The following is a 23,663-nucleotide window of genomic DNA, read 5'->3' as shown; positions in this document are numbered from 1 at the left end:
CATATCTGTAGAGTTTAACGTCTACATTCCACTCCTCCTTTTTAAAATGTAATAAAAAAAAGGCAATCTAAACAGTAACATGGAGCTGGAAGGTTTGTCAAAACAGTAACTATGTAAACAAAATGAACCATCCTTACATAAGGTGATCCGCCACAGTTTCTATGTTTAGCAAATACTATATAAAAAACCTTAAAAAATAAGTAATCTATGTAAAATCGGTGCAGAAACGTTTCATGTAAATACAAACAACTGTATGTTTGGCAATCAAATTGTATATGTGATCTTAAATAAAACTTGCAAACGCAATATTAGTTTAAAGTTCTTTTGCCTTGCCAGGATTTTTTTTTTCAGAATAATAATTGTTCGCGTTATGTGATGATGTGCTCCTAATAAGCGGCGTGGTGAGACTCACTACAGCTCTTAGGCTTCCAGTTTTAAAACTAGACAGCAACACAACTGTGGAACTTTCATTGGAGTATCTAGGTGAACCAAATATTTTGCACAGAAGAATAGAATAATTGTACTTGAAATATGGGATCAACAGCAGATTCTATTGCACGACTAGAGACTCAATTATGTCATCTTCTTTACAGTAAATCTCCAGCAGCAGCAGAAACAAGCTTTGGCAAAAGACGTATGTCTCGCCTATGAGACACATTAGCTTTGGCAATGTTTTTTAGCCATGCTGTACAGTAGCGTTGATGCTTGGCATGTGGCTAGAACAAATTAAAAAAAAACTTATGATGCAGCCAGGGCTAATACATTTGTTTTTTTTAAAGTGCATTATTGCTGGATTCATCAGTCTTTTTTTTTTAATATAATTTATTTTTTGCTATCTTGCACAGCACCATGCTTCTATACAGCGTGGATACACATTATTGGCAAAGTGGGTAATGTCCGTGCTGTATAACAGGAAAAAAAAGTAATGGAAGCGCCAGTAGTCTCAAAGGCAGGACCTACTGGCTTTGCGAATGCTTGATAGATCTGGCCACAACACCCCTGTGAATGTGAGCAAATCTGTTAAACTCCCCATGCTTGAAAAACAAAATTATGTAGTTTAGCAAAAAATCCTATCTCATAAAGAAAGCAACAGCACCCATGTCCATGTCTTATTTAAAGCTGATATTATAGGTTGTCACAATAAACAGACATTTCAAACGAGAAAAGAGCTTCTTTAAAGTGTGTGTGGAATAGTAAAAGATACCTACAAATGGCAAGATACCTACAAATTCCAATCTGCTTGCCTTCAGAAAGGCCTTGAAAACTTGGCTCTATAATCAGTAATTTGTTATGTTCTGTTTCTCCTTTTCTCTGATGTGGGTCAGAAAGCGCCGGGACACTCCTCGGAGGAGCCGTGCGCTATATAAGCAACCCCCATTAACATAACATAACATAACAAGAGGTTCAACAAGGACAATAGGGAAGGAGAAAAAATAAAAAGAAGTAAGATCTCAATTAAAGAGCGATCAGTGGAAGGACAGCAATCAGTACATGGCCTATGTTCCAGCCGCAAGTAGAGGAAGTAAAGTCACCAGGTGTTGGCTAATTAGAAGGCAGCAATTAGGAGTAACAATGAAGCCAACAAATATTATGCAATGGGCAGGCTGCAAGCCCCTTGTTGTATACAATATTTCTGACAAGTGAGAGCACTTGCAGAGCATATGCTGTCGCAGGTGAGAGCAAAAACGAAATGCTCAAAAATGATTTAAAAGATTCTCATTACATCACTGAAGTCACAGTGTTTCATTAAAGTTGTCACTGTCCACTGACCACTTAGCAGGTCACACTTCTAATGCCTTTGCTTTTTTTATTTTCTTGCTTGAAGAATTTGAAATCATATTTTCCCTGTCATCAGGGCCTCTGGAACACTGCAATGAGTGGCTGTACCACAGATATTAAAGAGTAACCAGTGAAACAGCAGAAGAAAAGTCCAAATCAGATACCGTCCGCACCCTGAAGTAAAAAGAGGCCAGGGAAGCAATAGATGGCAGACAGTTTCATAGTGGAGAGTGGAACAACATACCTCAGACAGTAAGGAGTAAGAACAAGGGAGAAAAAAGTACACACAGCAGTTAGTAGGAGGAAAGTATTGCGATATCTCATAAATTACTGCGCAGATTATTAAATACAGAAAGCGCTCTTCCTCTACTTCAAGAGAACTTGGGCAGTGAAGCATTTGGAGGGGGCATTATGAAAGTCAGGGAATTGACTAGTGGTCTTGCATCAGTGTGTCCTGGAGCTCAACAATGTTATGAACAGGTGCACTGCTTTTATGTATTTTCAAGTTGTTCAAGCTCTAAATAAAACCATACTAGGGTTTAACTATGGTGCAGTATCTGTTTGTCTCTTCACCTACCAGTTATCCGTCACCAGTGGTGGCAGAAGATGCATAATCCCCCAGGTGTCATAGTGCAATTTACCTGCACAGTATCACTCAATTCAGTGTGAACCAGCCAATGTATTAAGAATGCAATGATGCTGGCATAAAAACTATACATTAATTTTCGAATTCTTCACTTAGCCCTCTGGACACCACCACAGATCTGAGGGAGGCAGTAAAGGATTGTGCGAGGTACTTTGAGCCACCAACCAGCATTTAGCAAGCTAACCATGGGTCTTTCCAGACTCAGGGCAGCTGTGATTTCTCCACTGTATGGTAGTGGCTCTGAAAGAGTTGGTGTCAGCATAACAGCGGCTCTGTGTGCTCTAGCAGAGCAGAATGCCTAGTTTAGAGCTAGGAAAGAGACAGAGGCTCAGAGGATGAGAGCAGAAAGCCTGGCCTTGTGACAGAGGATCAGAGGATGATACGGGAGGGTAAATAGGATGACCGGTATTTTTTTCAGTATTTTTGGGGGTGTGGCAGGATGCAGGTATTATATATTCTTTTTCTGGAGGATGGTGAGAAGGAGGTTGACAGACCATTATATATTTTCATTGAGAAAAAAACTAAAACAAGTTATGGTGTTGGCTTAAACCCGTAAAACCAGTGAAATTCGCCAGTCATGTTTTACAGTGCACACAACACAAACCATATAGAACGCCCCCCACCATATTTTAGTTTTGCTGGATAGGTTTTTTCCTGTGCCACTGTCATATCGTTGTTTTGTGCATTGCTCACATTGTTAATGCACTAAATGCAACTTAAAAAACCATACCAGGTAAACTTTAGGGGTTTATGCGTCTGAGCAAGAACTTCTTACTTTTTTTTTCAGTGAATTTCATTGTGTTTTTTAATGATGTACTTAATTTCCTACCCTAGGGGAAGGTTCACAGCGGGAGCCAGACCCTTTACGCAATACTGCGGGAAGTCAACCGCTGCAGCCTAAAACATTTGGCTCTTCACAGGGGAGCTGGGTGCAGGACTGGCCTGCGGCCCTGTCCTGTACCAAACTCACACAGCGCACATCCTTCGGCTGTGTGCAGCGGGGGTAGTGTACGTGAACTGGCATTTATATTAGTTTTTAAGTTGGACACGATGCTTGCCCTAGATATGCAGACACTAAAAAACACATCAGCGGATGCTAGTAGCCATGCAGGTGTCAGGGATCCTCAGATAAACATTCTATTTCCCAGCTTCCAATTTACTCCTCTGTCGGCCTGCTCCCTTCAACTGGTTTCTGACAACTTAACTCTACCCCCTCAGCCCAAAACTTTGAAGTACTTTTTAAAAATATATCCTAAGCTCTTCTGCAGTGACAACTGCAAAGTCTTAAATAATAACCATATATAAAATCCACCTTCACATTTTCTTTAACACAGCCAAAGCCTTAGTCAACACACGTCATGAGTAATGTTGACTACTATAAACAGCCTTCTGGTTGGATTGCCCCAGTGTTCTTTTCCCCCCAAATAAAGTCACAAATGCCACCTGAACACTCGTCAATATCATGAGGCACACAACCCTATCGTCTTCAGGTTGGCAAGTTATCCTGCTCTTCAAAGGCATTCACAGTATTGCCTTAATTTACCTCACAAAAAGCCTTACGTTTTGCTTACTACAACCTTCTCACCCCAAACTTCATTGTGTCACGCAGAGATCCAACACTTTGACCACCATAAACCACCATTACTCTCCCTTCTTCCAATATTGCCTTTAAGAACCTATTTGCTGTGACTTAAGGATCAATGGTACTGTGACCCTGACTCATGTCTTGGCTTTCAACAACTAAACTCCACAAACTTGGAAGTAAACTGTACCATAGCTCCACACTTTACAAATGTATAATATGTAATTAATGTTCCTATATTTGTACAGCTCCTCAAATATTTAATGGGTGGTTATACATACCTTTAAATGTATCCCTCTAACAATAAAACTGTTTGTTTGCCAAGTATGGGCCACATCTTTTCTGGTACAAATGATTCAGCAATCCAAAATGTACAATACATTTGCAGAAAGTAAATGACAGATAGGTCAAAAGCAGGTGTTCGTAATGTATATATACATGGCCAATAATTTATTTATGCCTCCACTTGCATACTATATATTTAGAAAAACATAGAACTCAAAAAGCAGTATTTCAAAATGTTCATATTGCTAGAGAGCAGCAATTCTTGTGTCCTTCTGGTAATAGACTGCCACTAATTTTCTGATTCAGCATTCAGGATACATTTCTATCCCTGCTCAAAGAAGAGTTTGTCCAGCACTGAGTTTAGTTGCAATAACCAAACTACAGTAGCTTTTCACTGACACATTCTGCGGGGTAAACATGGAAAAATAGATCAGGCAAAAATGCCCAGTGAAATGGCAAAACCTATACATTTTGGCGCAACAAATATCACATGTTAGGATTCACTTTGAGGTGAAGAAGTCAAATTAGGAGGTTTTTACCACATATTTAGGCTTATATAATATTTTGAAGCAACCATGTACTTAGATATGACCGATTCAGTGAGGAGTCATTCAACAAGAAAGGCTGGGGACATAGTCTCATTCAAAGTAAATTTCATTATCAGTTAATATTAAGACAAATTAATGTTAGAGACTATAAACACATTTTAGCCCTTGTTATGAAAATCAACAGAACAATGTATTTACCTTTACAAAGCTCATTCTGATTGTGCACATTTTGGTGAGCTCATAGACTGCTTCAAATCCATGATTGACAGATTGAGCTAAAAGCTGAGCAAACTCTTGGTTGTTGAAAATCTTTAGACTGCACCCGCTTGGTATCTTGCACACAGTCGTAGGATGAAATCCATGATGAAAGTTACAGTTCCTGCTTTGCACAAATATGCTACTGTCACTGAGGCACTCCGCGTAGACCTCTCCTCCAACATAATAAAGGTGGACACCTTAAAGGCACAACATTGTATTAAAGCATTTAATGGCAGGTTACAACACAACAATTAGCATAATAATACTGCATCAGTGGACACCCATTACCATGTGTTTGTTGTACACCTGGCTGAAAACCGAATAGCAGACTTTCAACATCAAATAAAACATAAAAAATAAACTATCAAAGCAATAAAGAAAGCAGTATTATTGTATTAGAGCAGCTTCAATAATGAATGCTTTTTCTTCTTTCTTGAATCAACATTTCAGAAACATCAGCTTTAAGAGCTCTGCTTTGAATGTGTGACTGAAAATATTCAGCTGAAGCTCATTATCTGCCTCTTAGTCAACCTTCAGTGGAATACATATAAGAAAAAAGATTTAGATGCTCTTCCAACGCGCATGCATAACTAAGGTGTTCCTTAGTAGCAGCTATCCCTATACTACAAAATGATCCACTTTAAGGCCACAGAGATGTTTGTGTGTAACACATAAAACAATAGGACATAAATGCACGAAGGAGAAAAACTGTGTGGTAATACTGGGTGCAAATAATGTGAACATTTTGAAAAAAAACACTGGTAAAATACCAACAATATCAAGCTACATACGTTTGGGCGATGACCATTTATAATTTTGCTTCTGGTAATACTAGGTGAGCAACGTCTCTGGTACAGTATACAGATATAGGTGATAGTTTAGCTGTAAATCAAAGTATACATATTTACATTACAGTAGGACTGGGGAATGTGGGAAACATAAAAAGGGGTAACTAAATTAAGTGCATTTAGAGGAATTTTGAAGATAGAAAAGGGAAAATGGAAAAAATATCTGGAGAAAATTGGTGCTAGTAACAGAGGACGAGTAGTTGAAAGAAGCAGAACAGCACTGTTAAGCAGGGAGGGTCAGGAACATGAGGTTTAAACTGGCCTATCAAAGATTACATTGCTGCGCATATTGGGTTAATATACCAGTCATGCAGCTAGGGCATAGACTGGCAAAGGCAAGATGAATTTGTAAATGTTAGAAATGGGGTTTCAGGTTGTCCGAGTATACACCTGGTACAAGCAAGAGTCACCATTCTAGTCAGGGTTAGCTACATACACAGTGAAAGATAACCTGCGCTCACCCTCTGGTAGCGTGGCACAGAGCAGTCAGGCTTCTCTAAAGAGGAAATGTGTAAAGTATGTGTGCAATACACACACACACACACACACACACACACACACACAGTGTAACTCAATGAAAACACCCTAAAATACTCCACACCGGGATAGAAAAATATATTACATTTTTAGGAGTAAAATAAGACCAAAACGATCAAAAGCCAATAAGTAGAAACAGAGTTCTGAATTTTTAAGGATTAAATCAAAATGTAGTGCTTAAAAACAAATAGATCTTAGGGGTTACTTGAGGTCACGCTGTACTAGAGTAAATCCAAAGTTCACGCTGACCGCGATGGAGGGCAGGCCAGCTACAGGACTACTGCAGGTTCTGCAGGCGATGTGTCATCGTCGTGCCGCACAGTTCGTCGGAGCAAGGTCATCGGTCAGCTCCTACATCGAAAGGTAATGTGTCGGTTCCCATTGGGGCAAAGTCATCATTACGTCGATTTTGAAGCTCATTTTCAAGGGCGCCGGACTGCATTGGCATCACTTGTCAGGGCAGGACTCACAGATAGCAGAGTCCTGGTACTTTTGCATGGTTGAAGGAAGTCTTTGATGTCCCTGAGACTTCAGAATAGGAAGGAAGCCCTTGGAGTCACTCTGGGTTCAAGAACAATGGGTCCAGCCCTTGTCCTCAGCAGGACAGAGATCAGAAGGCAGCAGATCAAAGCTCAAAAGCACCCTCACACCAGACATGTATTGGAGACAGGATGCAGGCAAACAGAGCAGAGAAATGCCCACTTACTAAAAAACGGGAGTCCCATGCTCACTATGCCACTGGCTTCAAGCTAGCCTAGCTGATGAGGGGAGAGACCCTGAAACTGGTCTCAGGATGCTTATTTCTGGTCTAGCACCTTGGCTGCTCATTATACTCCTCTGCTGTGCTGGGCCATAATGATAATGGGTGTGGTCATGACGAGCTCAGCTCGTCATGAGCACACGAGCACCGTGCCTCATGACGAGCTGAGCTCGCCTTGAGCACCAAAGGGGCTAAGGAGGACCTGGCCCGGCAGTTTGGACTGGACTACTCCCAATGTGAGCAGGGTCCAGCCTAATTTACATATGGCTGAGTCAAAACTTGAAGGGCGAGCAAAATAACATTGGTTTTAACCCAGATCTTTGACGGGAGGTGAATGCTTGATTTGTTCAGCATTCCATCGATAATCTGTGCTTTCTAAAAGTGCTATTTCTATAATAGTAAATTTAAATCCAACTTTACCACTAAAGAGGATTCATCATTACCATTCCAAAGATACATAACATGAATCAACTTCACCTTCCTGATCAGGAACTACAGCTTAACATGACATTAAGGAATTCCCAATGTTACTACTGTGAGGAGTAGACCTCACAGTAGTAAAAAACTAATTTAGGTGTCTGTCACTACTAGGGAAATTACTGCAAAACTTAACAGTTCATGTCCCACCCTGTACTATGGGCTACCTAGGGCATACCTAAGGGTACCTTATGTGAAATAAAAGTTTAAGGCTTGGCAAGTCGTTATAAATACCAGGCCCTGCAATTGTAGGCCTAAGATAGGGCTGAAAGGCCCACTAGTAGCATTAATTTACATGCCCTAGGTATATGGTATACCACTTTACAAGGGACTTACAAGTAAACTGAATATGTCACTTGTGTATGCACAATGTTACGATATTTAGAGGAGAAGCACATGCACTTTCGCACTGGTCAGCGGTGGTAAAGTGCTCAGAGTCCGAAGGCCAACAAAAAGAGTCAGCAAAAAGAAGGGGTAAGCAAGCAAAAGGTTTAGGGGAAGACCACCCTAACGATGAGAGGTCTAACAGTACATCGCTCTTTTTTTTGTTGTTGTTGCTGACAACCATATAAGTGCTGATAGCTGCAGATCGGGTGTCACTGGAGAAACTGTTTGGATGCAATCCCTATTCATCAAAGCAACACCACCTTATGGCCTACCCTCACTGTGTAAGGGAATGATGTATTAAAATAAAAGCACATATTATCAAAACAGTTTAACAATTCCTCTTGAGAAGGGCAACAATTGTTCAGTTAAGCTTGTAGGACCATTCCTGCTCACAGCTTCACAGCCTGCTGCAAAATTGGGGTGTACCTGCAGCATAGCTGGCATTCCACCCATCTATCTTTGGATTTCTAGCACATTGCCTGGGAAAGAAATTAGAAGTAAAATGTAGCTGTAGTAATTATCTTTGATCCAATTATGCCCTTCTGCTACCATAATCAGGCAGACTTCTGTGCCAACATTGGTAGTAGGGGTTTAAAATAGGGTCTATAAAAGAAGCATAGCACTTCGTTCCCCACTGCATAGATCTTCAGCTTAACTTGGTATCAGTTTGACAATTCCTTCCACAACCTTAGAGTCCAAGGCATAGAACTTCAAATGGTAAAACTTTCAACTGTTGCAGACTGAAATGAGTCAAAGAGGGAAGCTCCTTTTCAAATATGGTACATTATCAATTTTTGTAAGCAGTTATTACACTGAGGAACATTTTGCCCTGCATCTCAACCAATCAAAGCACTCTTTGCCAGAGTAAGCATTACTGATGTTTCTTCGAACTTCCTCCATACCAAAACAATTGATTCCCCTGTTGTTATAAAGGCACTATAGTGCAAAACTACAATATGCACTGGCATAGCCAATGGAACTGGCATGAATATGCTAATGCAGCAATGCACACATTGTATTTGCACATATTCAAGAAAGTTCACTTTCTGAACCACATAAATGAAGTTAAACCATCATACTTGTAAACCACTCATACTTCAAGAACACCCCTGCCTCTTACTCTTGTATACAAGAGAATTATAAACAGAGCACGTCTTGAACATCTCCTTTTGCTAAATAAAGAAAAATACTTGAGAGCATGCAGAATACACATTGTGTGTGGATTCAACACATTTGTTTTCATATTCCCTTTGTAGTCAAATGATTTTTGCTAGTTTTCTATGAGCTTAATAAATATCTCAATGCAGGGTTACCTTCGGCATGATGGTGCTAGTCACTACTACAGGCCAGAACACCTGGCGTTTAATCCAGAAGAACTAACATTTCTCCTCTTAAACTTAATTCATATATAGGGTTCTTGTTTTTGATTCCATTACTGAATATTTCGAAAAGAGACTCGTTATTCATCTACGGGATTAAGGTATCAGCCTGGTCATACACTTCTCACTCCACCCACGATTTCTCGTCATCAGCACACACACACACACACACACACACACTGGTGTTAGGAGGCATTGCTGGGCACCCAAAATGTTAAGCATGATCCACATAAGTGTGATGTTGGCCATTAATCTTTTAATATTTGTCTACCACTAAAGAAACAAAGGCACCCACACGACCTCTTCTTTCTACTTTGTGGGTGCACAATATTCGGTTTATCTTTTGTTCTATTTCACTCATTGGTCTTGAATGGTATCGTCAGCTGGCTTTCAATACTGCAAGATTGCATCATCTAGGTTTATTTTCATTATTTATTTTATAATTATTTACATTCTTTATAAAAGTCTGTATCATACGAAACACGTGCCCGCTAATCAGTGTAAGAAACGTTCTGAACACTGGAAATACAAAGGCTCCTAGTTGTGTAGAATTGCTGAGAATTGGAAGCCTGAAGAATAAACATCTGGAGGACGACAAACATTTTTTGAAAGGCTATTCATGCAAAAGAGTGCCAGTTTTGCTTTTACTGTTTGAGATTGCTCCAGTGTTATGGTATAGTTGCAATTTGGCCGTAACTTACGGCACATGGGGCACCTACTGGCTAGCAACATATTGGACACTCTTTAAGTTACTCAATGCACACTACGAGCCACCTAATGACTGCAGTATTGACTTACAAACACTGGATTCTTCAAGTGATGTGCGATTGTTTTGAGCCATTGCTACCTTTGCGTATTGTATGGTTAGAATAATTTGTGGCTATCCGCACTCTCTAATGGTAGGGTTATACATATTCACACAAAAAAAAAAAAGTATTCTGAAATTAAGCAGATACCTTGGGGACTAAGCACAGTGATTTTCCCTACATTGGATGATTTGGGGGATAACTTAATGATGGTATGGGAACAGTTGCTGAATAATTCTTCCTATGGTATGATGGACATCCTCAAACAACACACAGAACGCCACAGAGACAATATGTTGCAAGTGATAGTGAAATAGAAAAAAAGAGATCGAAATTTCGCGCTGCCAGAGGCAATAGATAAGAATGATTAAATCCTTGAGGATGTCTCATCTATTATACATCAAGGATAAGAAACTACGCAAAATAAAGAGAGAGGACAATGATTACAATAATGCAAGAGTATATACTGATGCTGATAAATTTGATAATATAAAAATTGGAGGTTCTTTGGACAGACGGACAGCTACTCTCACAGATCGGTCTGTATGCGATTCCGATTTATCAATTTAGCCAGAGACATCAGTGAGGGTTCTTCAACAAGCAGGAATGATTAGGAGGAAACTCAGCCTCTTGTTCTTAGTGGAAGCAGAAACATTCCATGTAGGTACCGGGGTCAATTTAAAAGGGGGGTTGGGTGGGGTCACCAGATAAGCACTGAGAAATCAGAAGAATTTAGAATTATTCTGACCTGCATTTATCAAATTCTGTTTATTGAGTTTTAGTCACAGATTACAAACCGTGCATGATTTTTCTTCACAGGTGCACAGTCCAGTCTTTAGCTAGCTAGTATATAGTCCCAGTTTCACATTACATTATGAACGACTCCTCTGAGCCGACTCTGAAAAGAGAGCTTTGCACTATTCCAGAAAAAACACCCCATTACCCGCACTGTAGAACAAGCACAAAGCCCCCTTTAAAGGCTTCTGGAATGGTTGAACGCTTTCGTTATTAAACAACTAGCACCCAAATGGGTAAATAAAGTATCATGAAAACAGCAAAGGAAAAGAGAAAAGGAAAAAATTAAATAAAAAGAACCATTAACAATCGTACCCAAGAAGCCTCACAAAGAAGTGTACTGATGTGTGTGTGGGGGGGCTCGAGTTGGAGCCCCCCGTAACCAGCACGGGGGATCCACAGCTAAGGCAAGAATCCCAGAGGATCCAACCTCGGGAGGAAGGGGACCACAGCTAAATCATGAAGAGATGCAACACCCTTAATATCGGGCTGCAAGCAAACAGGGGGAAGACCCTCCCAGAGGTAGCCCACTAAAGGGCCGCAAATATAGTCTAAGCTCTTGCCGGAATCTTCAGCTATGTCTGACAGGCGTTCTAGAGCCAGTGCACGCCACGAACAGGCATGCCATTGAGTGAGGGAGCCTCAGGCTTATTCCAGGCTGCAGCCAGATGGCTGCTACAGGCAAAGCCACATGATGTGATGGGCCTATAGCCCTAAGTCTGGTACTTGAGCAATGGGTCACAGACATCTAGTAGGATGTGTTCCTTAGAGTCAACAATCTGGTACCCCAGGATGAGCATGATTTGGGACAAAATCTCTTTCCAGAAGGTCTGTATGGCCGGGCAATCCCACCATATATGTTGAAAGTCCCCCAGGAGGCCGCACCCACGCCAGCACCAGTCAGACGTGCCAGAAAAGACTGAATGTAATTTGTTTGGATGAAAATACCAGATGTATAATGTTTTATAGTGGGATTCTCTCAGATACATGGAGTGATTGAATTTCGCTATATCCTTATATAGGGTGTCCCATTGCTTCTCCGAAGGCGGTGATGATAACATGCCCTCCCAAAATGTTCTGTGACGTTGTGGAGTCAGACTGAGCAGGACTGTATATAGAAAAGAAAAGCACCCTCTCCCAGTGGTGCCGGATCTAACAAATGTTTCAAGCGGGAGTGGTTTCCTCGTGGCTGCTGGTGGTATAGTGGTTGTTGGACCCAGTGCATTAGTTGTATGTAGTGGTAGAGTTCAGTCTGTGGGAGCTGCAAGCGAGCCATGCAGTCTGCGAAAGGGCGTATTTTATCTCCCTGGAAAAGGTCCAGGATCATAATGCAGCCACCTTCTCTCCAAAGGGACCTTCGTGTAGTGCTAGAGGGAAGGCCGCGCTAAAGTGAATGGGAAAGTGGTCAGTGGCAAAGTTTTGGTCACCGTATACCATACCTGTAGGGCTGTTGAGGTAGGACTACTCAGGTAGGCATTGGCGGATCCGTCTGATTTTTGTCTCCAGGGCAAGTCTCATATAGTTCTACCCATCACCTGTCTGTCTACATGGAGCCACAATTTTTCCAACTCTCTCAGTGACCATTCAGTCAGGACCCATAGTTAAGCGGCACAATGGTAGTTTAAAAAACTTCGGGAGGGCGATGCCCCCTTTAGTGCGTGGCCTCGTTAAAAGGCAGTAAGAGAGCAGCGTTTGCTGTCCCTGCAAGATGAACTTTATAATCATAGATGTTAATTTGCTAAAGAGACTCCTGTCTGGTGGGATAGGAATCCTCTGGAAGAGGTAGAGGAGGCGGGGTAGTACGTTCATCTTTATAGTTTTTATCCTACTGATCCAGAAGATATAGGACGCACTCCATTTATTAAAATCAGTGGCAAGCTGTTTAAGCAGGGGGGTGGAATTGATTCTGTATAGATCACTCAGCTTTGGGGGTAATTTGAACTCCTAAATATGTGATGGCTTTACAGGCCCACTTGAATGGAGACATCTCCTCCAATAGTTTCTGGGTCTCAGGAGGTAAAGTAAGGTTTAGTATGAACGATTTTGAAGGATTGACCTTAAAACCAGACACTCCTTCAAAGTGTTCCAGTTCCTGACTAATCTCAAGGAGGGAGGTAGCATGGCTGGTGAGAGGCAAAATGAAGTCTTCCGCAAACAGGGCTTTTTTGTGATTGTTTGTTCCTAATCGAATTCCACTGATACCCGGGTTGGCCCTCACCCTTGCCGCGAGAGGTTCGATGCTGAAGGCAAAGAGCATCGGGGACAAGGGGCAACCCTGTCTGGTTCCCCTGGCTAGGTTAAAAAAGTCAGAGGCCACCCCGTTCACCAGGACCTTGGATCTAGGGGCACTAAAAGTGGATTGGATCATCCCTATGAAGGCTTCACAGAATCTAAATCGATAAGCCCAATCAACTTCATCAAAGTCCTTCTCTGCGTCCAGTGAGAGCAAGGCTGCTGGGATTCTTTTCTTCTGGGCCTCATCTATGAGGTGGAATATGTTACGGAGGTTGTCATGGGTCTGGTGCCCTTTAATAAACCCTGATTGATTGGGATGCATGAGATCGGGGAGAATTTTCTCAAGTCTAGCGGCCAATACTTTGGAGTAGAGCTTTGCGTCTAAATTGAGAAGGGCAATGGGTCTGCAAGAAGAGCATTTTAGTGGCTCTTTTCCCGCTTTCGGGATGACGGAGATTAGAGCTTCTCCCATGGTCTGGGACACCGCTTGGTTTGAGGCAATAGCGTTAAATAGTGCAGTAAGCGGAGGGTCAGCTTGGCCGAAAAGGTGTTGTAAAATTGCGCTGTGAACCCATCGGGCCAAGTGCCTTATGTCTCTTTAGGGAGTCAATGGCAGCTTGCATTTCCTCAGTAGAGATAGCGCAGCCCAAGTTCTCGTTGACTACAGCCGGGACCTTGGGGAGGTCTAAAGTGTCTAAGTATTGTGATTGGTCTGCCTCCCAGAGAGGCTCGGCTTGGTACAATGTGCGATAAAAATCATGGAACACCCTGGCTTTCCCCTCTTTGCCAGTGTGGGTTGCCCCATTCTCGTCGGTAATTTGTTTCGCATAGGCTATCTCTTGTTGGACTCGCAGTTGTTTTGGTAGGAGTGGGCCTACCGTGTCCTTCCCCTCATACCCACAGGCTTGGAGTCTCACAATCGTCTTCTTGGCCCTATTAGTGTAAATGGCGTTAAGTTTCCCTCTGAGAGCCGTGACAGTTCTAAGGGAAGGGTGTGTCCTTTTGTGTTCTTTCCGCCTTGAGTAGCTCCTGCTTCAAGTCTAAACGCTCCTTGGTCTGGAGTCTTCTGAGGGAGGTTGCTAGGGAAATGCAGTGGCCCCTTATGTGTGCCTTGAATGAGTCCCATTTGTTTGCTGGTGATGTGTCCGTAGGATCGTTTAGCAGGAAAAAATCCCCAATTGCTTTGCGGAGGTCGTCCCTATGTAGTCTAGCCCAACATAACACCTCTGGGAAATACCATCTGGATAATTTGGATCTTTGGGCCGGCCAATTTAAGATGCAAGTCAAAGGAGCGTGGTCTGAAATAGCCATAGGGAGGAAGGGGGAAGCAGTGGCCGCATGCAAAAGGCAGTGGCTGATAAAAATGTGATCAATTCTCGAATACGACCTGTGGGCGTGTGAGAAGAAAGTTAAGTCCCTCGTAGTAGGGTTAAGGGACCTCCAGATTTCAAATAAACCCAGTTGTTGTAGTGACTATTCCAGTGTCCTGTTCAACACCCCACCATCAGCTCTTTGTGTGTGTTGTGTGTGTGTGCGGGTCACAGATTAGGTTGAAATCCCCCATGATGAGCATGTCTCCAGATGCAAATTTCGCTATGGATTCCAGAAAGGAAGCGTCAAAGTCTGCATGACCTGCATTAGGAGCCTATACCTAAGCTATTGTGCAGGTCCTGCCCAGTAGTAGCCCCTTAACCATGATAAATCTCCCCTCCCAGTCGCATTTCATAGACTTGTGTAGTAAAGGGGCAAAGGAGTGAAACAAGAGGGCAACGCCACTCTGCTTTTTGGGACAAACGGCCTGATAAGACAAGGGGTAATGTCTATGTTTTAACCTGTGCTCTTCTTTTTTTGGATGGGACTCCTGCACCACCACTACCTGCAGACCCTGATCCCCCAGAAATTTCCAAAAGTGCTGTCTTTTGTTAGGGGAGTTAAGACCCCTAACATTCCACAAGACAAGTTTAACCCCCATCCCTCCGTTCACGTCCGGTCATGCAATATGTGGGCCCCCCTACTCTCATCACCTTTAGACAGCATCCCCTGGGTAAAACATGTGAGAACAGGGTAAAAACACTAACAAATATACTGTGAAATTCCACATAGTCCCAATGGACTGTATCTTCAGTCGGCTACTGGGGCAGGACCAAGCCCGTACCCAGGGCCCTGCAAGAGTTCCAAATGAGACCGTATTCCTGGGAGGCTTCCGAATTAAATCAAGGCAGCTGGCACGCTCTGGATTGGCAGAGCATCTTGATGAGCTCCCCCCTCCAGACACCAAAGATGGCCGAGGGGAGGGACAGCCCCCGACCACAGCGGACACCATTTCGAGGGCCACCAGGCGTCTCACGGTTGGATACCAGTTGACAATGCACCGTTCAGGAGGATATACCTTCTTGAAGAACAGGGTAAAGCGAATGATGTTTGCGCACTAATCTTACGACATCTTCTTGGTAGATCCAGTAGACCTCTGCCAGGTTCCAGGGGCTCCGCTGCCCAGACGTGCTCCAGCGGAGGCTTCTTTTGGCGGCGGATCTCTTTGCGGCGAAGCTCTTCTCAGCCCCAGCAAGATTGCTGCTCCCTCGACCTCAGAAAAGTGGTGGTGTTTGTTGTTTAGTGATAAGGCAAGGCCAAATGGGTATGTCCATCTATATTTGATTTCGCACTCTCTCTAAGCGGTCGTGATCAGGCGAAATTGCAGGTGCCGCATCAGCGTGGACTGAGCGATATCTTGGAAAAGCGCACAAGACCCCCCCCCCCCCCTGGAGCACCAATTCCTTAGTTTTAAAGGGGGCGAATTTGGCCAATACATCCTTTGGGCATTGATTCTTTCCCTGTTGTATTGGGCCCACCCTATGCACACGCTCCAGCTGAATGGCTTAAGATCCCTTGCCAACGATGCTGGAGAACAGGACCACCATGTACTTGACTAGATCTGCTCCTTCTCGACCCTCCTCCAAGAAACACACACTTATATTCTCCCATCATGAGCTGTTTTCCAAATCTTCGTATTTAAGAAGCGTGGAGTTCAACTGAGCTGCAAGGGCCTCTGATCCTTCTTCTAGTGGTTGGAGATGCTCTTCTAGGTCCTGGCATTTCGCCTTGAGGTCAAGGGTGCGATTTCCGACGGATTCCGCATCGGCCCAGAGATCGCTAAGTTTAGCTCCCATCTCGGATTTGAAGCGTCGAAGGAGGCGCTTATGTAGGTTTTAATATTTCCTCGTAGTTCTCTCTTAAAGTCTCGAAGCGTTGCCAGGAGATCTTGACGCGTGAGCGCCATTACTCCCATCTCCTGCGCCATCCCTCCCATCTCCTGATTGCGCTCAGACTCCTGGCTTTCTCCTGTGCTTGAGGTCCCAAAGTAACTGGAGACTAGTTGGGCTGCACTTTTTTGGGAGGCATATGGACAGATCCAAGCCCAGCACTTCTCCCCTTCGTGCACGCGTCTCCCGATCTGGCGAGGATGGGCCATATCGTCGTGTAAGTAGCTGTGAGGACCCCAGAGCTCAGCCTCCCCCTTTCTTCTCAGTGAGCCCCCTGGATCCCCGGAACACTTCAGCAAGCGGATTGCCCAGTTAGGTATGGAGCACAGAGGCAAACAGTATTCTCACCACATGCTGGGGTCTAAGATCATAGTCGCCATCCTTGGGTCAGGCATGGGGCCAGGCAGCTCCTACTCCAATTCTTTTAGCGCACCCAAGGATCCAACAGTAACCCTCCAAGTAGTCTAATGTCTCTGTTGGAGGGGAACACTGTATCTCTGCGCTAAGTTGCTATCCCATTTCAGGGGGGGTGGGAGTTGTTCTCACCAAGGCTCAATATGGACGAAATTTGCTCACTGGTTCACTCCTGCATTGGCCGCCGTCTCGTGAGCCCGATCTCTTGCTAATTTCTCTCCTTCTGCCGTCAGGTGCGCTCCGCTCCTCCGGGGAGCTCCCCCATCCCCGGGATCGCATCTCAGGGGAGGCCGCCATTTTGTGATGGCCCGGTCGCAGTTCCCTCGAGCCGCTGCCGCTGTGTTGTCGCCCAGCAGTCAGTTGGTCTACGCGGCACAAGGGGGGCCGTCTCCGCAGCCTTTAATTCGCCAGCTGCCAGGTAAGATCTTGCTCACGGGAGCTGAGCGGATCTAGCAGCTGCATTGCCCGTCCGCTATGCTCACTGGACGGCCACTCTACCGTTCCTTTCCATCCTTGCTGGCAAGGGTTATCCCCCACTTATATCAGTGTCCCAGGGTGGTCTCTGTTGGTTGGGCGCCCAATCTCTATGGTGCCCTCGACATTGGGGCGAGTTTGGACGCCGGCCAGTGTACTCTAGCAGGACTCCGGTGCGGGAGCCGAGCACAATCACATCCTTGCGGCCATGATGGTTAGCTACCCCCCTGACCTACTTTTAGAGTTCTAATGAAACAAATTTGACATCCAACAACATAGCTATTATTAATTTGTCTGATTTCAGTTTGGGTAATGACCAATTAAATGTGCTACATAAAGGACTCAGTTCTTGTCCTACTTCTATTGCTGAAGTTAGTCAATTACATATAGTATTATTCGAAAGATCTAATTGAAAAAGTTTTTCAATGAACGATGCAGGGCAATAAATCACTGTTAACACACACTTATACAATGAACAGGTCGATCAGTGTCATTTATACCTTACTAACATTTACTACCCTGGATGGCATAGAAAAACCTACCCCATTCATGTTAGATTTGTTAAAACTGATGAACATTACACCCAACATCAACATTGATAGCGGTTTAAGGCCGAAATCCACCTTTACTCCACTAACATCATCTAACAATATAGATATATGTTACAGAGCAGTGACTCAGGTACTGTATAGAATAATAAAGGTGGGAACATAGGGTCAGGAGTACGAAGATTAGAAACAGCAATTTCCTAACTGCGATTTGCTATAAATCACAATTGCTAGTCTTAATGTATGAAACTCTTGAGTTTCCTTAGTGATTCCTAATGGTTCGCAGATAGCCCTACCCTATGCATATGAAGGAGATAGATCTCAATTTGCAACCCAGTAGGATTCGGTGCCATGACATGCATGGCGGACTGCTGGGGTCAGTGTCTGTGATTGCTTTTAAATAAACGGACAACGGGCTTTTAAGAGAAGGCAGTGGTCCGTGGGACCACTGCCTGCTCTTAAAAATATTTTGTTAAGATTCACAATGGGGCAGGGGTCCCAAAGGTATCCCTGTACATTTTTGAATTGGTTATAAATAATTTTTAAACAGTGGTACAGAATTACTGTTTTGGGACTGGAATTTGACCCAAGATCAGTAATACACAATCAATTTGGTATTTGGAACAGACGCCCAAAACACGCCCCTTCCAAATACCGAATCGCAAATGTAAATTGCAATTTGGAACAAATTACAGAATTGCATTATGGTCATCAGAAAAAGCATTTTTCCGGTCGCAAACAGCCCAATTCGGGCTGTTTGCGACCGTAGAAATGCTTTGTACATCTGGTCCACAGTGATTATGAACCATGGTGCAGGATTATATTAAATTGGGCCATAACCTCATTATGGTGGTTACTACACTGATCAAAGGTAAGTTGCCTGATTTACTTTATTGCTGCCTTATTAGTGTTTGATCACTTTTGTCACCTATGTGTTCTCTATACACATGCACTCCGAAAGAAAACGGACTCCTAGGAAAACAACATTTCCAATCCTAAGGGATGAAACACTAATAGAGCACACTCCCATGTAGCTTGAAATTATATTGTTGGTCTTCTTAGATAACAGCATAACATAAAAGTCTTTGGTACAAACAAACCCAAAGGATGGATTAAAAAGTTCTTCTTTGCGATTCTTACATGGGCTAGTAAATATCTGGACCCATTTCTTTCTGATTCCACATAACATTCTATACTGGGGCTTGTTCGCATACACAAAGTTTTCATGATATGAATGGGTAGAACCCATCAGTTACAGAAATGTATTGGTTATCTTAACACCAACTCTTACAATATTTATTTTACTCATAATTTCAGTAAGGAACGTATTGACTTCCTAGATGTTGAATTATATGTGGAGGGTGAAAATATAGCATGCAGGGTATTTAGGAAACCGGCGGCATGTAATTCAATTTTACATGCCGCCATTGCACACCCTAGTTCACTTACAAGAGCCATAATTCTAGGAGAAATTGCCTGTTTAACATGTAATTGCAGCAATGAGGGGAGAGGATGTGGCCTAATGGCTACATAGGTCGAACTCAAAACTGGGGAACTGGGTTAGAGTCTTGGCAGGGAAGCTCAACATCCTGTGATTCTGGGCAAATCGCGTAATCTCCCCGTGCCTACCAAAAAAATATGAATGTGTCCATCTGCAACGTAACTGGTGCTCATGTAAAGCACTCGGATACCTTCAGGTCAAGTTCGCACTATATAAAACAAAAATACAAATTGCACCTAGGTATCATATTAGAAACAGAGAATGTAACAAATTACCCAGGACAAAAAGCAAAGTTAAACAACAAGAAAACAAGACATCTCTAATAACACCATACAGTAGACAGAGTCAGTCAGTTTATAATATTCTACACAGATACTGGCATTTGTTAACAATTGACAGCACTTAATCCACATTTTTATGGAATATACGAAGATACAAATAGACACTGCAACATCAACAGCCTTAGAAATGCCTATTGTTTCCACTAGAGCTAATACAGTAGGAGTCATTGTGTCTCTGGCCCCTAAATGCCATTTTTAATGGACTAAAAGTTCTCCAAATATTCGCCACTATAAAGTATACCTGAACTTTAACTGCCCAAAAAGACTATCCCAACTATCTACTTCTGATGGACCAGTTCAGCCAATTAAAAAAAGGTAATAAAAAACACAATTTGAAATGTAAAAAACTTTTCTGTATTATACGGACATTAGTCTGTTCCAGTGAAACTAAGAATTGATTTTAAATAAATATTGTAAAGAGAAAAATGTACTCCTACATAAATGGGATCAATAAAGCACATTTCAATTTAAAAAAATAGTATTTTTCTAAAGGCTAATTTGACTTAATACTATGCCTACGCAATACATTTGAATAAAACATACTAAAAGATGTGTTTTTAACCCGTTCCCAGCGTCGAACGTTCAGTGCCCAGTGCTGAACGTTCGGAGAACGAATGCTGGCCTGTCGGCCAACGGTCGTGCGCAGCACTGGGGAGGTAGCGCTCGTGACGACCGTTGGCCGACGGCACCAATTAAAGGGTTAAATAATAAAATATAAACAAATACAAAAAAAAATGAAAAAGAAAAATACCTTTTCCAATGTGACGTCTGGTGTTCTCAATGGTTGAGTTGCGATTAACATTTGACAGCAACCCCAAGCAGAACCTGTTGTTATTATTTGTTGGATCAGTAAAACCGTCTACTAGGACACTGGTTGAAGAAGCATAGAAAGCCACCCCAACACGGTTATTTAATTCATAGTACATAATTGAACACCAGTGCTTTGGTTCTTCATAAGAAACAGGTTGAACATCTAAAAGCAAATAACATTCATAATGTTAAAAGGGGTTAGAAGAATACTGAGACTACGTTATGCTCTCTCAAAATAAGGTTACATTTTGAAATATTTACAATAACACAATCAATTGTAATGCTGTAAAATATTAGCACACTCATTCTTACTTAGTTTGGGGTATAGCGATTAACCTTTAAAAAAATATATATTTCGCAGTTTTAAAAAGAACAAACTTAGGCCCTCATTACAATGGCGGACAGGCCGTCGTGGAGGTCCGTCCGCCCACCATCCAGGACATTGGTCCTATCGCTGCATTACAATGCAGGCAGTCAACCCGCAGAGGCCGGGGGGTAGGACCGCCGCCTAAGACAGATCCTGACGAGATAGCGGTCGGATTCCTAACCCTACAATGGAGGCGGTGCCTGCACTACTGTAGGTCTTAGCAAATCCCTTTCCGACTGCTCTTTCATGGTGGTCCCACCGCCATGAATAGGCAGATGGAAAGGGACTTTAGGGGCCAATGGCCAATGCTAAGTGGCCTTCCCCACACATCCATGCACCATGTGCCAGGCCCCAGATGTTGCCTAGCACACAGTGCATGGATGTGCACAAAGTGTCTTTTTCTCCTGCGGCTTGTGCCCTTTTCCTGGGCTGCAACACAAGCTCCAGTAGGGAAAAGCATTTTATGACCGCTTGCATGGCGGACGTATACTAATAGGGCTGCCAGGACTGCCGACTCTTTGCAGGACGGTTCCTGCACAAAATGATGGCAGTCTGACCGACCGCATTCACAATAAAGCCCTTAGTTTTGGTGTTGAGTGGACTTTGTTGTACAAAGCAAGGTGTTTCTGTATGAACATATACCTCTTGGGAATATTGCTTTTTTTCATTGTTAATTGTTGCTTGCTTAGAGACTGCAGTATGGAATAATACAATATTGGCAAGCTCCCATACTGAAGGGCCAATGTGTCCTTAGAAAATGCCACAAATACAATCAGACAATACCATTCTATCACCCACTGAGGAGCTGGTAAAGGGGCAATTAATGGGGACAAAGTGCTTCAAATAATAGCTATTTTACTACTTTTTAAAGGTACTAATGATGGTTTGGGTTTAGACTTTGGAGTTAGACTTTTAGGGGGAAGCTAATTCTACTCCTATAATTAACATTGGGGAAAGTGGAGGACAGTTAGACATCGGATTTTGAGTGGCCATTGCAAGCCGTCAGACCATGCGACAAGCAAATACTGGTAACTTGCAGGGCTGCAGCAGATAATTGAGCAATAGGTGGTCCCTCAATAGTGGGGAATGCTCAGAAGAGAATCCTCTTCACCTATTAGTTCTTAAAAGGATGCACTAGGCTCAAATGTACCATTAAAATGACCTTCAGTGATAATGATGTGTGACTTAGTATAACGATTATTAAAGCTATCCATAATCTCTTAAGATTGGGGAAGATATCTAAAAGGAGTGGGTCTGCTATAAACATTAATAAATAGCTAGGACTTCAACCAGGCTCAGCAACCTCTAACACCAGCATATCTGGGGACTGAACTAAGATCGCTCTCGTTTGCTCCCTCAGAGTAGTTTTGATCCATATTAATAAGCCACCAGAAGGCCGGCCACACACTGAATGAGTGGCATATTTGCTTTAACTCATAAAAGCACCCCATTCTGGGTCAGCCAGTTTGATGGAGAGGATGGCTATGTTCAGGAGACTAGGGAGAACCTTCCATTGCTCTCTTTGCTAGTATGCCCATCGGTAATGACAATAGTGGGGTCTGCATCAGGTCCAGAGGAAAAGGCCATCCGTAATCCCTGTTTGGATAAATTTAGGGCTGGAATAATGTTAGGAAGGTTGCTCATCTATATCAAATATGGTGGTATGTCTGGGAAGAGGCGCCAAGAAATGCAACAGATTGAGTTGTGCCTGATGTTGCCGAATCTAGGAGGGCCCTTAAGTGAAATGCCATTGGTATCTCTGAAAAGGCCATTGCAAACAATTATGACATCTTATTTTCCACATTAAATCCAGCAGTTGACAAGCTAGATAATAGTGAACTCATCTTAGCTAGCCATAACTTTTGCTTCGCTAAGCAATAGGAGGTTTTTGGAATGATTTTAAGCCTGCTAGGCAACCAGCTGAAACCAATCTCTGGTTTAATACTGTATGGAAGGAAGCTAACCATGCCCACTAGAAAGCTATTAAGAAAGGCATTAATACAGGCCTGATACAACGCCTGCGGACCGTTCAAAATGCGGCAGCGAGGTTTGTTCTTGAGGTCCCTAGGCTCTGCTCAGCTATATCAGCTAGGAAGAGCCTACATTGGCTCCCGATCCAGGCCAGGATCTCTTTTAAAATCCTGTGCCTGGTTTATGGGGCCTTGTTTGGCGACTGTGCGGAAAGCATAAGATCTCTGGTGGTCCCATACACCCCTAGCAGAAACCTGCGTTCCTCCAGTAAGAATCTCCTGTCTGTTCCTCAAGTTAACAGAGTCAGGTGGGGAGGAAGGGCCTTTTCTTTTGTGGCCCCTAAGTTGTGGAATACCTTCCCTCCTGAATTAAAATTGCAACCTTCTTTTGGGCTGTTTAGGAAAGCTTTAAAGACATGGCTCTTTACCGAGGCATACCAGTAAACTCGCACCTGACTCCTTTAAATTTTTGTTAGGCGCCTTGACGCCAGTTGGGCTAAGTTCGTGCGGTATTAGTTGATTTTCAGGCATTCATTCATTCATTCAAAGCTATCAAAGTAGGGAATAGAAGTGTGATTCCATCAGCTAGAGCGCAATTCAAAACTGGACTTAGGACAGCTCAAGCAAATTGGAATGATGAATTATGAGCGGAACTC

General features: G+C 43.0%; 1 protein-coding gene across 2 annotated transcripts in view; it reads right to left on the bottom strand.

The window, feature by feature from the left end:
• SMAD5 (SMAD family member 5) overlaps positions 1-23,663 on the bottom strand; it is a 100,118-nt gene that overhangs the window by 1,953 nt on the left and 74,502 nt on the right. For both annotated transcript variants that reach the window (XM_086931519.1, XM_086931520.1), the window contains exons 5-6: positions 20,612-20,833; positions 5,039-5,295 (exon numbers count right to left, since the gene is read on the bottom strand). In XM_086931519.1, the coding sequence (XP_086787645.1) occupies positions 5,039-5,295; positions 20,612-20,833 (479 nt within the window). The remainder of the gene's footprint in view (positions 1-5,038; positions 5,296-20,611; positions 20,834-23,663) is intronic.

This window comes from Lissotriton vulgaris, chromosome 7 (assembly GCF_964263255.1).
Source record: "Lissotriton vulgaris chromosome 7, aLisVul1.2, whole genome shotgun sequence".
NCBI lineage: Eukaryota > Metazoa > Chordata > Amphibia > Caudata > Salamandridae > Lissotriton > Lissotriton vulgaris.
This window is presented reverse-complemented; position numbering and strand designations above follow the sequence as displayed.